Source organism: Rutilus rutilus, assembly GCF_951802725.1.
Source record: "Rutilus rutilus genome assembly, chromosome: 8".
Classification (NCBI taxonomy): Eukaryota; Metazoa; Chordata; class Actinopteri; order Cypriniformes; family Leuciscidae; genus Rutilus; species Rutilus rutilus.
The window spans coordinates 37882533-37900181 of NC_140222.1; the positions used below are offsets into that span (position 1 = coordinate 37882533).

Consider the following 17649-nt stretch of genomic DNA (forward strand, 5'->3'; position numbering starts at 1 on the left):
CAAAGTTTTGTTCCAACCTACTTCAGCCCACCTGCCTGCAATTTTCAAGTGTCCTTGAAGACCTTGAATGGGTTGGTTCAGGTGTGTTTGATTAGAGTTGGAGCTAAACTCTCCAGGACATTGGGTCTCCAGGAGGTTTGGAGGCTTCTGATGGTTTGGCTTCTTCCTCTCGAAAAAAAAAAAAAAAAAATCTACCAATCTACCAAGTAAGCATGAGGTCTTGACAAAGCCTCACTGTTACTTAATCTCTTGCTGTGTAGGTGATGTCCATCCCATCTTTGGCCAACAGTCCCTTCACATCTTGAGCTTTCTAATAGGGAACACATACCATGACCAAAATTCAAAAAATGCTTTCTTTCTCTTGTCCCTTCCCATTTTTTTCAGGCTGCCCTGCTCAACTCTTTCCCTGCCATTTTTGATGAGCTCCTTCAGATGTTCACAGTACAGGAAGTGGCAGAGTTTGTGAGGGGAACTCTGGGTAGCATGCCTAGTACAGTCCACATCGGTCAGTCCATGGATGTGGTCAAGCTTCAATCCATTGCTCGAACTGTGGATAGTAGGCTTTTCTCCTTCCCAGGTATTTCTTAAAGAAATGTGCTACATTTTACCTTTACGGGTACAACTGGATCAGTACACTTAATAGGACATCTTTGTACCTTGTTTACCCCTAAAAAGGTTAATTGTAGTCCTACTCTAAGGGACAAATATGTACCTTTTAGGGGCAGATAAGATGCAGAGTTGTCCCTTTAAGGGTACTGCCCCAAGCAGTTCGTACAATTTTTTGCAAGTTTTATGTCTGAAATCTTAATCAGGTGTATTGCTTTAATAACCTCCCTGTCTCTTTACATAGAATCAAGGAGAATTCTCCTTCCTGTTGTTCTCCATCACATTCATCTGCATCTCCGGCAACAGAAGGAGCTTCTGATCTGCTCAGGAATCCTGAGCAGCATTTTCTCCATTATTAAGAGCAGCTCATTGGTACTCACGCTTCAGTCAATGAACACGTTGAACATCCCGTTGGTGACTTTGGTCAAGGAGACAATGTTTCTCTTTTCCTGTTTGCAGGAGAGCTCTGTGCAGGAGGAGGTAGAGATGATGGTGGAGAGTTTGTTGGATGTGTTGTTGCAGACGCTGTTGGCCATCATGAGTAAATCTCAGTCTCAGGAGGCGGTAAGAGGGCAGCGCTGTCCACAGTGCACGGCTGAGATCACTGTTAGTAACTAACAAATCTGATATTATACTTCTTTCCTTCCCTCCATCCTTTCATCTCTATTCTCCTCCACCTGCTTGGCAGCATACTTACTGAGATCTTTACTTCATCTTCTGTTTCTTTCCCAGTATCTTTATGGAACTCTCCTTTTTTGCCTATATTGTGCAACAGTCAAGTTCTGAAAGCAAAATCTCATACATTTTCTTCATAGAGAGATCAATTTCAACAATAACATCAAACCTTTGAAAACAGTCGTACATTCATCTCTGACATTAGTCAAACCAAATTAATGGTTTAAAATGATAGACCTTAGATTATATTATATTATATTAAATCCTTAGCGCGTTAAAATAATTTAACACAAATAACGCGCATTAATGAAGCAATCAAAATTGCATCATTAATGTAATTTATGTCACGCAGTTAGATAATCTTGGAAGTCGGGAGTTTATCAAACCAGGCTTATTTCATCAGAGATGGCAGAGAGAACAGTGACTCATGGTCAGTTTATTCATTCCAGTGTGTGTTTAGTTTTTAAATGGGAGCTCTATCATATTTTGAGATTATTTTAGAAAGAGCGTGAGCCCTCATGCATCGCGCTGTGAGAAATACAGACTGAACGGCGCGTCAAAACATCCCACCGCTGTATGGCCAGATTATACGCAAACAGTGTCTCGCAAGTAAAGTTTTGATGAATGCGAACTGTAATCAAGGTAAAGACGATTGCAGTGATGTACAGGAGTCGTACAGTAAGCACGCTTGGGTCCGTTATTATGACCATGTATGTTTGCTCTCGACGCACTGATCACACATTGTATTTATGCACTGACACATTTCAGTTTCAATACACATTCAGGGAAAGGTTTTATCTGTCATGTGTATGTTGCTGTGTTTAGTAATTCTGAATGGATCCGTGTACTGTAGTAGGCATATAATGCAGTCAGGCTAAGGCGGTTGGTTTAGTTTTTTTTTTTTTTTTTTTTTTTTTATCTCCATATGGTCCTGTTCAGTCGCAATCGTCAATCGCAACTGCAACTTGACATGCCTAAAACGTAAACAGGCTCTAAAAATCTGCTCTAAACGAGCTCTTTACTGTTAGACTGTACACAGACTGTACACTGAATGAATTCTGAAAAGTTTTGTTCTGTAATGTTTTTTTTTTTTTTTTTCGTGTGTGCAATGGTGTGCATAAATTTATGAATTATATGGACTCCTTATATCATTTGGTTATTTGGTGTCATTCTGGAGTCTCCAAGTGTCCTTTTTTTGGAAAGACACTTAAATATACCATGAAAAAAACTTTGAGAAAATACAGTTTTGTGAGAATCATCCTTACTTTTCTGGATGGTTTACTTTTCAAATGATGACAAAATTAACGCATAAAACAAAATAAATGATGTACGATTAATTTCACGATAAGTATGCAACTAATCACGATTAAAAATATTAATCTATTGACAGCCCTAAATATATGATAATGATAAAATTTTAATATTTTACAATTAACTTAAATATAAACTCTTTATATGCTCTCTCTCTCTCTATCTCTCTCTCTCTCATTTATGGCTATGTGTTTATTATGTCTCACACTCACTCACTGACTCACACATGTCTTCATTCAGTTGAGTTTCATGAAAACTGCCCAAAAATGTCCAGGTCATATTTCTTTAACAAAATGTTGCATAGAGATAATGAAGCATGTGTTTAGCATTTTGTGGGGCGGGGCAGGGGGTGATTTCAAAATGACTTTTGATCTTGGTATGAAGTATGACCCTGACAGGTTTCACGAGACTCATCCATGAATGTTTGTCTTGCGTCTCTTATGTTTAGTCTGCTGTAACACTTACTGGGAAAACTAAGATCAACAGTAAACTGCTAGAACACAAACAATCTCTGATCTATACTATGATGAATGGGTTTGCATCCTTTGATTTACACTTGCTTGCTTTTAATGTTTAATTGTTAATGTATTCATCATATATTGCTTATAAACAGAGCCCAGCAGAAAACCATATCATGTCTCTATCTATATGTAGTTAAAAGAAATCATGGTCTAATAAGGCGGGAGAATAAACTGCGCCCTTTGAAAGCATCACATATTTGCAAATATGGTCCGATTGATCATTGTTTGATGCACTACTTTTCCGTCAGGTAAGTTTGTGTTGACGTTTTTGAGACTGTCACATTCTACGAAGAGCATCAATTACATGGACTTTACAGGCATGGTTGCCCAGAGTAGAACGACGGTGACCTACAGTAATATAAATTCGCATATTGTGCCTGTTGTCTTTGGATTGTGTGGTTAGTGAATCAGACGAAGACATTTGCGCTAAAATACCACGCATTAGTCTCACATTGCCAGACTTTTGACTAACAATAAGTCTAGTCCACATTGGAGTGAATTCTGGCCAAGAACTGCCCACTTGGACAGAAAGAGACCGCCTGACCAACAAGTTATTTATATCAACTGATTAAAAAAGTTTAGAACGGGTGATTTCAGCAAGCATTTCCATTTTTGTTCGTAAAATACTTCAGAAATTCGGTGAAGAGAGTGTAGGCGTGCCATCTGAAGTGCCGTAACTGTTTAGTGAATTCATCCCACAGTGTCTTCATGTCTTTCATTCATTCTGCTCCCCCGCTCCCTTTGGATGTGTTTGATTGTCAGTTGGATTGCCAAATTAACAGATTGGCTCACAAGAACTTGCCCGCTCTCTGATTGGCAGGGGGAGTATGTGTCCTGCTTGTTGTCCCTCCTGCGTCAAATGTCCGACATTCACTTCCAACACCTGATGGACAACTTCCAGAGCAAAGAGGAGCTAAAGGTGAATTTCAGAAGTCAAGCATCTGAATCATTTGTAATGTCACTTATAGTTTTTAAATGTTAAATGTAAAAAATCCTTTCCTCTAACGCAGCTTATACAATCCCATCTCTTGCAGGAGTTCTTGCTGAAGATTTTCTGTGTGTTCAGAAACCTGATGAAACTCAGTATATTCCCGCGTGACTGGAACGTCATGCGACTGCTGACCAGCAAGTGAGAATCTTCTCTTTTTTCCTTCATTCCCGCTTCCTTCCAGAACAGTTTTGCTTATTGTTAAACATATGGTTTTGCTTTGAATAAAACTACCATATATGGTATAATATCATTTATTTATCTGTCAATATCATGGTTTTCGAAGACTTAAGTCACACTTGCAATATGAATGATTATTCCTTTCTTTTTCTTGCAGTATCATTGTGAGCACAACTCAGTATCTGTCGCCTGCTCTCCATAAAAGCTTTACGGATGCTGACTTTGATTTTAAGGTGTGTGGTAATGATGAACATCAACCACAGACATTGCACCACAGACTCACTGGCACTGAAATACATGCATACTAAACAAAAACGTGATTTTTATGAAGATCACATTCACATGTACACAAACGTGCTTGATTCGGGCCTTTACGGTGTCCTGCTGTTGGACACTCTTGGCTCTCTCTAATCCACTCTAATGAAGCTCTCCTCCCTGATCAAGACAGATGGTGCCACTAACCAGGGAGACTGGAAAAGTTCAAACGTCCTGAATTATTAATGAAGGTTATCTTTCAGAGAAAAACATGGCCCTGTCTATCAGTGTGAGCTTTCACTGGATATCCCCTGGAAAGAAACCGCACATAGAACATTTTGGAGAAGCTTAAATCCGGAATCCAAACCGAACTGGTTAAGGTAGTTAACAGTTGCAGGTAGACCAGTAAAGCCATGCTAAAACTAGCATTAAAGTGCCCAAAACACACCATATATTGGTTAATATGTATAAAATGTATTAATCAACATAACAATTCTACTGAATATTGAGATATCAATTGATAGCAAATTTTCTCTTGTCAATAGTGTGGATGTAAAAACACAGAAATCACTTTCTATCCAAGCATGACCAACTGAACCCATTGATAAATCTGCATGGGGAAATATTTCACCCTCGTGCCAAATTCCCGATCGCGTGGATTGAAATGACTGAAATGATTGAAATGAAAATTTTCCAAGCAACGGCAAATCTGACAAGGAAAATAAATGGGAGGTGTGGATTCCTTACGGGGAGGGGAGGAGCTTGAGCTTAGACACACCCACCAAATAGTCAATTAGTTGTGTATATCCACAGTTATTAATGCTCCTTCAAAGCTTTGTCAAGATCTCTGTAACGATGTTAATTGTTCAGGGAAGAAGGAAGCGGAAACCGGCAAACGCTCAAACACAACACAAAACAAAAGTAAAGCGACAGCCCCTCATGGACGACTGCCTCACACACAAAACAAAACACAACATAAATGTCTCAGGCCTGGTCCTCTCTCATCCTTCACTGTCGTCACTCCTCCTTTTATCTATCCGGAGCTCCTCTGTGAGACACTCGAGACCGCTCATTAGCAATCACGCTACCGGCCTCGCTCCATTCCCACAGATCTCTGCCCCGCCCTGCTTGCCACAATCTCCTTTAAAGAAATTTGCCAGCACAGCAAGTCTCACAGTAACCATTACTCAGTGTTTATGCGTTTCTTTTTCCATCAGGTGTGGAATTCGTACTTCAGTCTGGCGGTGTTGTTTATCAACCAGCCTAGTCTACAGCTGGAGACTCTCACACCAGCCAAGCGCAAGAAGGTCTTTGACAAGTAAGACTTGATCCTGCTTATTCACACAACATAATGACATGCAGACCTAAAGAACCTGAAAGGAAATCAATGTTGTTGGTTCTAAATGTACGCATATTGTAATGTTTTCCCTCCACAGACATTCATTGCCATTTTGTTACAAACCGAAGGACAAAAAACTGTGGTATTTGAAATTATGTCACAAATGCTCCCAGTAGAGCTTAAGTTGTATTCAACCCAGAATACTCGTTTAAATATGACAAAAAAATCATTTGAGTGTTGTAGCGAGGGCTAATCCATGTTAAATCCATCCAGGGTACATGCTACATCTCTTTGTATTCCTTCTTTTTCTGTCTAGCTCTCCCTCCGTTTGAGATCTGCATCTCATGATTAATAAATACCGGTTCCTTCAGCTATTGGTCCAATAAACATAATAAACCTTAGATGCAGAAATGCATGGAAGTCTGACGCATGGCATCCGTCTGTAATCTTCAGCCCAGTGTGTGGCTCTCCTGTTCTTATCTAAGTCTAATATCTTTAATGCATGCTGTTTGTTTCAGTCATCTTACATTCTTGCACGGGTTTAGAGGAGTTTGTTTTTTGCTGTTTTTGTAGGTATGGTGATATGAGGGTCATGATGGCTTATGAGCTATTTAGCATGTGGCAGAATTTGGGTGAGTGTCTTGAGTCTCTCTCTGTCTTTCCACTCTGCTTCGTTCTCTTTTCCTGCATTTCTCTGCACACACGCACAGAAACAAACATTCACTTCCTTCCGAAAAGCAGTACTGAACTCTAGAGGTGGAAGAAGGTACTGCACTGCAGAAATGATCCCAAACTACCATAGGGTGTTGCATCAATAACAGATTTCAGCTTTTTCTGTTATATTAAGCTCGTGTCATCTTTGTCCCAGACCTAGAGTTTCAAGCTTAAACAATAAAGATCCACCATGTTTTATAGATAGATATAGATAGACAGATTACAACATTTGAAAATCGAAATTATTTTTTTATCACTCATCAAACACCCCGTTACATGTAAATCAAACATAATTTTTTTAATGAATAATGCCGGTTGTCGGTTTGCTTGGTTTGGCTGCAGGTGAGAATAAGATCCACTTCATACCAGGAATGATCGGCCCGTTTTTGGGTGTGACGCTCGTACCTCAAAATGAAGTCCGAAATATAATGATCCCCATCTTCCACGATATGATGGACTGGGAACAGAGAAAGAACGGCAACTTCAAACAGGTCCATTATGCCTGCATCTGCTTTTCTGGCTTTTCTTGGCTTTTTTTTTTCTGTTTATCTTACTTCCAAGATAGAGTTATCTTCCAGTGAAACAAACAAATACAATATGGTTCATTTGTACACTAAATGGAACCATAATTGATAATAAACAGATCAAATTAATAATTTGAATGAATAAGCTAATGCAAAATCATTGTATATTCAGGCTATTCTTGAGAAATAAAAAAATATTAACATAAAGACATTTTATTTTATTTAATAGAATAAAATATTCATTTATACTCTATATATTATAATATATAAATATATATTTAAATGTAATGTAAAATATTATTACAAAGAAGGATAATTTTATCATCATCAATTTGTGATATGTCACCCATAGATCGACCTAGCAGCATCCACACTAATATTTGTTGGCAATTTGGGTGATAGCAAATGACAAAATAATGTACTTTTCAGTGGGGGGGGGGGGACATAACTAACATTATTAATGAATTATTACTATAATATTATGAATAATAATAATAATTATTATTATTATAGATATTGTACATCAATTGTTGCTACCCAAATTGGACAGTGTGTGTATGTACAATTATATAATACCAAGAAAAAAAATAAATTATAATCATCTGTCATATGTTCATTATCGGTGTATAATTCAGTTCATGTTTGTGGTGCAGGTGGAGGCAGAGCTGATAGACAAACTGGATAGTCTGGTGTCTGAAGGCAAAGGAGACGAGAATTACAGAGAACTCTTCAGTTTGCTGTAAGTGCGCACACACACACACACACACACACACACACACACACACCCTCTCCACTGACACACACAGCTACACATCTGGCCGTTTGAGTGCTCTTGTCATAACCTGAGTGTCTCTGATTTGCCTTGTGCTGCGGGATTATTAGAACTCAACTGTTTGGGCCGTACCCCAGGTAAGAGGAAACTAACCCTGTTCAACCAATCAGATGCCACTAAAAAGGATCTTCCATTACAAGCCCGTTTTTTACCTTCAGCCCATGAAGTGCCCTTAAAAAATGATGTATATGTGTGCCGTTTATGTCTAGTCTGCTGGAGAAGATCGAGCAGGAGACCTGGAGGGAGACGGGCATCTCCTTCGTCACGTCTGTCACGCGCCTCATGGAAAGACTGCTGGACTACAGGTAAAACCCCCATCTAGTGACCAATGCCTGCTCTCTTACACAGGAAGTGGCCATTTGACGGACATGTAGAGTGTTCAGCCGCCGCTCATTGTTGTACGGCATTAAACAATTAATAAATCGGATGTAATCGGGGAACAAAATAAAGTAGAAGTCTCTCCAGATATGATGTAGAAACCAGCCAATCAGATTGGATGGTAATTGGGCGTGGCATCGTATATCTAATAAGACTTCCTGTTTCTTGTGACGGCAGAGATTGCATGAAAGGCGATGAGACAGAAAACAAGAAGATCGGTTGCACTGTCAACCTGCTGGTGAGACTTGCCCTTCATTCGATCCTGTGTGAACCTAATATATGATATATGGCTTTTTTGCAGTCAAGCAAAAGTAAGTTGATGATCATATGCTGTCATTTTGTAGAATTTCTACAAGTCTGAGATTAATAAGGAGGAAATGTACATCCGATACATTCACAAGCTGTGCGACATGCACCTGCAGGCCGAAAACTACACAGGTGAGACGTTATTCAGTTACTTCGCATTTAAAAACTGCATAGGCCACATCACGCATAATGCATTTTTGCATTTAAAAACATAAAACACAGGGCAGTGGAATAACAAAACAACACAAGGTCTTTTAAAAGTTAATCTTTTGATCTTTAGAAGCGAGACTCAGAAAAAGACTCAAATGTAGCATTCAATTGTCTGCCTGTTGCATGTTTATGTAGAAAACCAATGGAAATGAAGCATAGTGGAATGCAAAAACATAGCAGTGCATATAAAGTATACATTTTATCACTATGTGTGATTCCTGAGAATCGAACCCATGACCTTGGCGTTTCTAACACCATGCTCTACCAGTTGAGCTAAAAGGAAGTATATTCCGCAAGAGTGTTTGAACTATATCTACCGCTGTGTCCCACAGAGGCGGCGTTCACCCTCCTGCTGTACTGGGAGCTTCTCCACTGGGAGGAACGACCCCTCCGAGAGTTCCTGCACTATCCTGCGCAGAGCGAATGGCATCGCAAAGAGGGTCTCTGTCGTAAGGTCATCCACTACTTCAACAAGGGAAAGGTATTTACAGATGCCACTTTGTGTCCCGGAAACAACGTTTCACCATTTTTTGGAGTGATTTCTATCAAATTCGATCTTAAGTTGTCCAAACACAATGATCCTCCCTAGACTTACATTAGAAAAGAGCTAAAGATCGTCTGAGAAAATGGTGGATGCCGACTGTTGCTAAGGCAGGAATGGCTTATAATGCTATTGAGGCAAATGGCCAGTTAATTCATAAGAGTTTAACGTAAAGACTTCTGTGGATAATTTACATCATGTCTACAAGTGGCACAATGCAACAAAAGCAAATAGAACCCATTGTGATCCGTGATACTGTATACTGTAAACAAATGGCGCGTTATATTTCTGACGTACTCCATGCGCTTGCGCTACTTCCCACATCAGTACATGTGGATTTGGAATTTCTCTTGAACACATTGAGTGCAGACAGCGTCAAGCTGTTGTGGCGTCGCACGCAATCTGTGGCTACTTCCAAGTCAATGGATTTTTTCAAACTTTCAAACCTTATAATAAAAGTCAATGGGGTCCAAAAAAACAACATTGGACCCCATTGGTTTTCTTTATAAGGTTTAAAAGTTTGATAATGTTGCGTTTAAACAATCTACGTATTGTGACGTACATCCGAGTATAACCGATTATTGTAAAAGAAAAAAAAGTAGGGCGGAGACTTTGTTCTATGCATCGGTTGTTGATTGGATGTTGACATATGGGCGTGGCTCTTAAAAGTAGGCAGATGAACATGAGAGGTTTAAACAAACTAAACGATTGAAGAAATCCCGCATACGTCACCAAAGAGAAGTCTGTTGTTTTCACTGGAAGGTTTTCGATTAAACATTACAAGGTTGAATGCACGAATGAATTGGTGAATTTTCCTTTCATGGCGACTTTAACCTTTTCAACATTTGAAATTGTAATCATTGTATGCTGAACAGCGATTGGTCACCTTTCTTACATTCATTTGCATATTGACAATAAACAAGGTGCCAACTAAATGTGATGTAGCGTTTCTTTCTTTAACTTCAACTTCAACTTGCCATACAAGAGTTCAGCTTGTCTAGAAAGGCAAGTCTAGTTTTAAATTGCACATCAAACCGGCTGTCCTGCTCTTGATCTCTTCCCAGTGTTGGGAGTATGGCATCCCGCTGTGCCGAGAACTAGCCTTCCAGTACGAGTCCCTGTACGATTATCAGAGTCTCAGCTGGATACGGGTCAGTGCTTTTTGATGTTTTTTTTTATTTTTACGTGAATATATGAATAGAGATTATATAACAGCACTTTGAGTGGACCTCGTAGCTATTAATATGTGCTGTTATGTATTTATGCTCAGAAGGACATCAGTGCTGTGTGAATATTTAGCTCTTTCTTTGCATACAGAAAATGGAGGCGGCGTATTATGACAACATCATGGAGCAGCAGCGACTGGAGCCGGAGTTCTTCAGGGTGGGATTTTACGGTCGGAAATTTCCCTTCTTCCTCAGGGTGAGCTATTGCAATATTTACACGCTCTGTTTGTTTGTCATAATTGTAAGGATTAAGGGATTGATTTTTAATTAAAAATATATCAAATAAATAAAAAATGAATGAATTAATTACATAGTATTTATAATTATAATTACTTGTAGATGTTTTTCTCTGCACACAGAATAAGGAGTTTGTTTGTCGGGGGCATGACTACGAGAGGCTCGAAGCCTTTCAGCAAAGAATGCTGGGAGAATTTCCACAAGCCATCGCCATGCAGCATCCTAATCAACCAGATGAGGGGATTTTACAGGGTGATGCTCAGTGTATCCTTCAGCGTAATAACGCCATTTAGATGATTTTGAGGACTTCTTTTTTTTAAGGAAACATCCCCGCTTTAAGGGAAAAAGGGGATAAGGAAATGGCTTATTTGTGTTTCAGGTCAGAGTGATTGAATGTTCATGTCATTAACAATACGAAAGCAACTATTATTTATAATATTTCTATTGGTGTACAACAAAAGTAAGATAAGGGTTGTTTGAGGCATACGTTTCATAGTGGATTTACTTGTAAAAAAAACGTATAGCCAAACTTGATATTTTAGTCTTGGTTTATTTGATTTTGCACTAAATATTTTGTATACATAAGAAAAATGCTCACCCAAAAAAGAAAATTGTCGTCATTTACTCAACCTGATTTTTTTAATCTGTGGAACACGTTTTTTTCATATATAATTTTTTTTTCCACAACAGTATTCATTCATTTGTTCATTCATTCATTTATTCACTCACTCACGTACTCATACACTGACTTACTCATTTCACTCACTCACTAACTCGCTTACTCACTCATTCACACACTCATTCACTCGCTTACTCATTCACACACTCACTCACTTCACTCACTCACTACCTCGCTTCACTCACTCACTCATTTTACTCACTCACTCGCTTCACTCATTTCATTCAGTCATTTTACTCACTCACTCACTCACTCACTCACACTCCATTTACTCATTTTACTCTCTAACTCACTCACTCACTCACTTCACTCATTCACTCATTTCATTCACTTGCTTTACTCACTCACATTCATTTCACTCACTAACTCACTCACTCATTTACTCACTCATTTTACTCACGCTCATTTCACTCACTCACTCAGTCACTAATTTACTCATTCACTCATTTTACTCACTCACTAACTCACTTACTTACTCACTCATTTTACACACGCTCATTTCACTCACTCACTCATTAATTTACTCATTCACTCATTTTACTCATGCTCATTTCAATCACTCACTCATTCATTTACTCATTCACTCATTTTACTCACTCACTAACTCACTCACTCACTTACTCATTTTACACACGCTCATTTCACTCACTCACTCACTCATTTACTCATTCACTCATTTTACTCACTCACTCATTCATTTACTCATTTTACTCATGCTCATTTCACTCACTCACTCATTGATTTACTCATTTACTCATTTTACTCATGCTCATTTCACTCACTCACTCATTCATTTACTCATTCACTCATTTTACTCACTCACTCCTTCACTCATTTCACTTATTCACTCACTCACTCACCCCCTCACTTACCCACCATAGATTTTGTTGCTGTTGTCTGAACGTCTATATGACTTGTAAGTAAAAGAGCAGCTTGGAAACTCTGCACAGTATCTTCTTTCGTTTTGTACAGAAACGTTTTGTTTAGAAATAACATAAAATTGTGACACCATTCACCGATAACAGGGTTATCTATCCTTTTAATATGCTTGTTCAATATACAGTAGCTGTTTTTTTCCTTCATGTAAAGTTCCATAGACCTACAGATCTACGCCGTGAATCCAGTTCCAGAAAACATTGATGTGCTACAGATGGACCGCGTGCCTGACCGCATCAAAAGTTTCTACAGAGTCAATAATGTCCGCCGATTCCGTTACGACCGGCCCTTCCATAAGGGGCCAAAAGACAGGGAGAATGAATTTAAGGTGAATTTAAATGTCTTCTCTAGGAAACACTAGCGGGTAATGGATTTAACACCAGACGTTGGCTGAAGTTGCATCATGTCTGTGTTTTTTCAGAGTCTCTGGATTGAGCGGACCACACTCATCCTCACACACCCTCTGCCCGGGATCTCCCGCTGGTTTGAAGTGGACAAGCGCGAGCTGGTGGGTGACTCACCAAACCAAGTCTGAATATATCATTAACACATTGAGGCCACCATTTTGGTTTGCTTATTAAATCTCAAAGCTGTCCAGTCAACAATTTATTTGTTCAAAAAGTGCCTTTGTGTATTGTGTAAGCACACACTGGTACACTTACAAGTACCCTAATGTTACTGTGTTTAAAAAAAAAAGTGTTTTAAGAAAAATGTTATTCATTAAAATTTTCATAATTAGTTCGAAGCTGATAGCCCCGTGGGAACGGTTGGGAACATGGAAATACTCCATACTGTACTGTATAAATAAAGGCAAAAATGGAATAAACAAAAATATATATATTTTATTATTATTAAAAGAATAATTATTATTATTCTTTTATTATTATTATTTTCCATTTAAATTGGAAAATTATTTTACATAAATAAATACATTTCTTACCCAATCACTAATTTTAATTGTTTTAATTATTATTTAATTTTAAAAAAAATTCATGAAGTCAAGAAGTCACATATTTCATCATTTTTTATATAAGTTTGCATACATTATTAAATAAATAAAGCATCTGCAGTTTACATTTAAACTACCCAAACCCTAAAATCTATTTAAACTTAAAAAATTACATTAAACAATTTACTTAAACAGTTTTTTTTAAAGACATATTTGATGTTTTTAATATGATTTTAATATGATTTTGCATGAATAATTAATAAATTAAATAAAAATATATAATTTACATCCATACTGCTTCAACACTAAAATATATCTTTCAAATTTGAAATAAAAAAATGTGCCTTTCATAAAGTTTTTTTATATAATTTTGCTATATAATTATTAAATACATACATCTGTAATTTACATTTAAACTATCCAAACACTAAAATCAATTTAAACTTAAAAATTTGACTTAAAAAAATTTACTTTCAGGAAAATGTTTATATATATATATATTTTTTTTTTTTATATATATATATATATATATATATATATATATATATGATTTTACATTAATAATTCGATATATTTAATTATTAATAATATAAAAAATCTGTCATTTATACTACCCAAACACTAAACTCAAGATAACAATAATAATGTCTGTATAATGCACAGATTTGCTTAAGTGTATTTGGAGTATAAATTAAGAGCACCTGTGTTTACTTTACGTCATGTCCTCTAGGTTGAAGTTAGTCCGCTGGAGAACGCCATCTACGTGGTGGAGAATAAGAACCAGGAGCTGCGCACCCTGATCAGTCAGTACCAGCACAAGCAGCTTCACGGAAACATTAACCTGCTCAGCATGTGCCTGAATGGGGTGATCGATGCAGCTGTGAACGGGGGGATCGCCAGATACCAGGAAGTGAGTGGTGCAAACTCGGCCAAATATAACATTCTGAGGGTTGAATAGAAACCTCACACTAGCAGCACTGCTTTCTTCACATTTCTATTACACTGATGAGCTTTTTGTTGCTCGAATGAATGAACATCAGACGTACAGCTTTCATCTAAAAGAATACTTTCATTATAAGTCGTCGAATGTTTTTATGCTTCTTGTCGCCCAGGCATTCTTCGATAAAGAGTACATTAGCAGTCACCCAGAGGATACAGAGAAGATCACCCAACTCAAGGATCTGATGCAAGAACAGGTGAACGCATCCGAAACGTCTTTATCTGAACAACGCAAAAAATAATTTTGAAAGGTCAAATAATCCACCTTATTTATGAACCCCATAGGTTCACGTCCTCGGCGTGGGTCTGGCCGTCCACGAGAAACTGGTGCACCCGGAAATGCGTCCCCTGCACAAGAAGCTGATCGACCAGTTCCAGATGATGAGGAGCAGCCTCTGTCATGTGAGACCTCACATCTGCTTACAGATTTATACAAAAAAAATGAATTTTGCCCCCATAAATCAATTTAAATTATTATTATTAGATTTTATTATAATTAAGAAAATACATTTATTTATTCGCTATTTTACTCCTTGAAGTTAAAATAAATATATATCTATTTTTTTTTTAAACAAGCCAAAATCATTGACGACTCATCATGCACTCATGGGCGTGTCCAAATATTTGTCCAATCAAATGCTCTCTAGAATGACAGTATGTTAATTGCACCTAATTTCTGGTTATGTCCAGTAATGACAAAGCCATTTAATAAGTCTCGCCCTAAACTTCTTGTTTAAATCGGAAATGCCAATGTAGGAAAGAAAACTGTGCTTTTGAAAAGATTTCATGGGGTCTTTAAATACATTTTGCTTTTCTCACTTCATTCTTTGCACAGATTCAGTATCAAACTCTTGATTTTTTTTGTAAGATGAGCTGGTGTGTAATGTTAAATCTGTGTTGGCATTAATGCAGACAGTGTGTGTATTCAGAGTAGTGTTTCTATGTGGCCCTGCAGGGTCTGCCCGGTCTGGATAAGCTGAGCCCGGCCTGCTCAGGGGCGAGCACCCCGAGGGGCATCCTCGCCACCCACAGTCCCATGAGCCCTGAGAGTATTAAACTCATGCACCGACACAGGTCAGCACACCCTTACAGGCACCGTTCTGCATGCACACTGAAGTATCTATTGGATGTAAGTGCATATTACAACAGCATACTAAATGAAGGCAATTTTTTAATATTTAGTTATTAAGTTATTTTCTGTGGTATTCAACAGCAAAACACAGATGCTGTAGAATGAGCTTAGCTAGAACATTCCTTTAAATTAAACATGCTGTTCAAATTCATGCACACTAATGGAAATCCATTCAACATACTTAGTATACATGAGTGCAATGTACTAATTATTTAGTACTACTTTTTATGAGAAATAATAGCTCCATAATGTGATGCCAAAAATAAAATAATTATGGGAACTGTTCATTTTAAATGCTTAGATTTGTATTACATTTTTTTTAGATAAATCATTCTATATTTATGCTTAGTTTTATATTTTAATGAATTTAGATTACATATATTTTTATTTTGTATCTACTCACATACTCTACTGGACACACATACTCGTTTTTTGTTTATCAAAAATAATGAAACTACTGTCTTATTAAAAATATTATCTAGTCCAACTCACGCATTTAAAATAAAATAAAAATAAATACAGTGTAAATTACAACGTTTTATTTGTCTACAGAAAAAGATTGTGCAAACCAGTGTTATTTTAGTATAATTTATATACTATTATGGTTTTTGTTTATATTTTTTTTAAAATAGGCTTTTACATTATTTTCATTTTAGTTTGTTTTAGTAATTGTATGGGCTTTTGTTATTTTTAGTAGTTTTTATTTTTTAGCTTTAATTTATTTTTATTTCAGTTTTAGTGTCATTTTAGCACATCAACCTAAACTTAAGTATATTTTATCTTATTTCATTTCTTTTAACGAAAAAATTTTTCATAGTTTTAGTTAACAGTAACAACCCTGGTTCCAACTTTATGTATTTATATTCAGGATTTCATTATTACAAATGTTCATTTCACATGTTGCACCTCACAGGAAACTCTATATATCGCATTGTAATGAATCTGCAGTCTGTGTGTGTTCAACTCACGTGTCTGTGAGTTAGAGAGAGATTCCTGCTCTGTAGACGCAGCCCTTCCCTTCTCTTCACAAACACTCCTCGAACGTGTATTCCTCATAAACACGCGTACACACTCATGCTGCCCACCCTGAACACACTAGCTTCAGCTCCGCCACGTCTCTCTCATGTCTCTCTGTTTGTTCCTCTTTCTCCTTCTCTCTCTTCTGTCACTTTACCTCACAAATGTTTGACATCTTTCTGTGTGCATGCTTTATATCCTCTTTCTTTCTCCTTTATTCTGTCTTCCCTTGTTCTTCTTTTTTCGTTCATACTCGCATGGCTGCCTGTGTTCTATGACCCTACAATCTCTTTTCTTCATCTTGATTCATTTTCCTCATCCCTGCATGCATTCCCGTCCCTCCACTCTTTCTCTTGCTTTTCTTTTCCATCCCTGTATTCCCATCCCTCTCCTCCCGTCTCTCTCTCTCCCTCTCTCTGTCTGTCTCTAGCCCTCTGAATGTGTTGGGGTCTGTCCGCCACTCCTCCTCTTCTCTCTCCTCTCACACCTCCAGTGAGACGGGAAACTTGCTCATCCTGACGGACAGTATGATGGAACACCCGGAGGACCTCTACCGCATGCAGGTGGGCTACATCAGCTCATAATACACACATTTAGTGTACAAGTGCAGCCTAGTGACCAACCAAAACACCCAAGCATCCATTTAAGGCACCCAGGCATCTATCTAGCAATATCCTAGAAACCAGCTGCCACCTAGCAGTGTCCTAGAAACCACTTATAGTACCTTAACATCCACTTAGCAATGGCCTAGTAACCACTCAGTAAACCCTAACAACTACACTAGCAGCCACCTAGCAATGCCCTAGTTACCACTTAGAGCACCATAGAAACCTAGCATCCACCTAGCAACATCTTGGCAACCACCCACCACCTAGCAATGCCTAACAACCCAAAATAACACCCTACCATCTGCATAAGCATAACAATGTCCTAGCACCGCTTGGCAATAACCTAGCAACCACCAAGGATATCTAACCTATCAACTTCTTAGCAATACCCTAGAAACCACCCATATTATCCTAGCTTAATGTACACTCATAGCACCCCAACAATCACCTGTCACCTAGCAATAAACTCCTCAGAACAACCTAGGA

General features: G+C 37.9%; 1 protein-coding gene across 6 annotated transcripts in view; it reads left to right on the forward strand.

Moving 5' to 3' along the window:
• dock3 (dedicator of cytokinesis 3) overlaps positions 1–17649 on the forward strand; it is a 204962-nt gene that overhangs the window by 176036 nt on the left and 11277 nt on the right. For 2 of the 6 annotated variants that reach the window (XM_084416722.1, XM_084416724.1), the window contains 25 exons: positions 385–577; positions 851–978; positions 1066–1212; positions 3934–4032; positions 4148–4242; positions 4439–4514; positions 5754–5854; positions 6449–6507; positions 6932–7080; positions 7767–7852; positions 7996–8022; positions 8155–8250; positions 8501–8561; positions 8668–8761; positions 9172–9320; positions 10445–10531; positions 10698–10802; positions 10966–11107; positions 12620–12786; positions 12880–12966; positions 14138–14317; positions 14520–14603; positions 14692–14808; positions 15341–15480; positions 16986–17118. In XM_084416722.1, coding sequence (XP_084272848.1) covers positions 385–577; positions 851–978; positions 1066–1212; positions 3934–4032; positions 4148–4242; positions 4439–4514; positions 5754–5854; positions 6449–6507; positions 6932–7080; positions 7767–7852; positions 7996–8022; positions 8155–8250; positions 8501–8561; positions 8668–8761; positions 9172–9320; positions 10445–10531; positions 10698–10802; positions 10966–11107; positions 12620–12786; positions 12880–12966; positions 14138–14317; positions 14520–14603; positions 14692–14808; positions 15341–15480; positions 16986–17118 — 2802 coding nt within the window. The remainder of the gene's footprint in view (positions 1–384; positions 578–850; positions 979–1065; positions 1213–3933; positions 4033–4147; positions 4243–4438; positions 4515–5753; positions 5855–6448; positions 6508–6931; positions 7081–7766; positions 7853–7995; positions 8023–8154; positions 8251–8500; positions 8562–8667; positions 8762–9171; positions 9321–10444; positions 10532–10697; positions 10803–10965; positions 11108–12619; positions 12787–12879; positions 12967–14137; positions 14318–14519; positions 14604–14691; positions 14809–15340; positions 15481–16985; positions 17119–17649) is intronic. The other 4 variants (XM_084416723.1, XM_084416725.1, XM_084416726.1 and 1 more) reach the window with 3 other exon arrangements.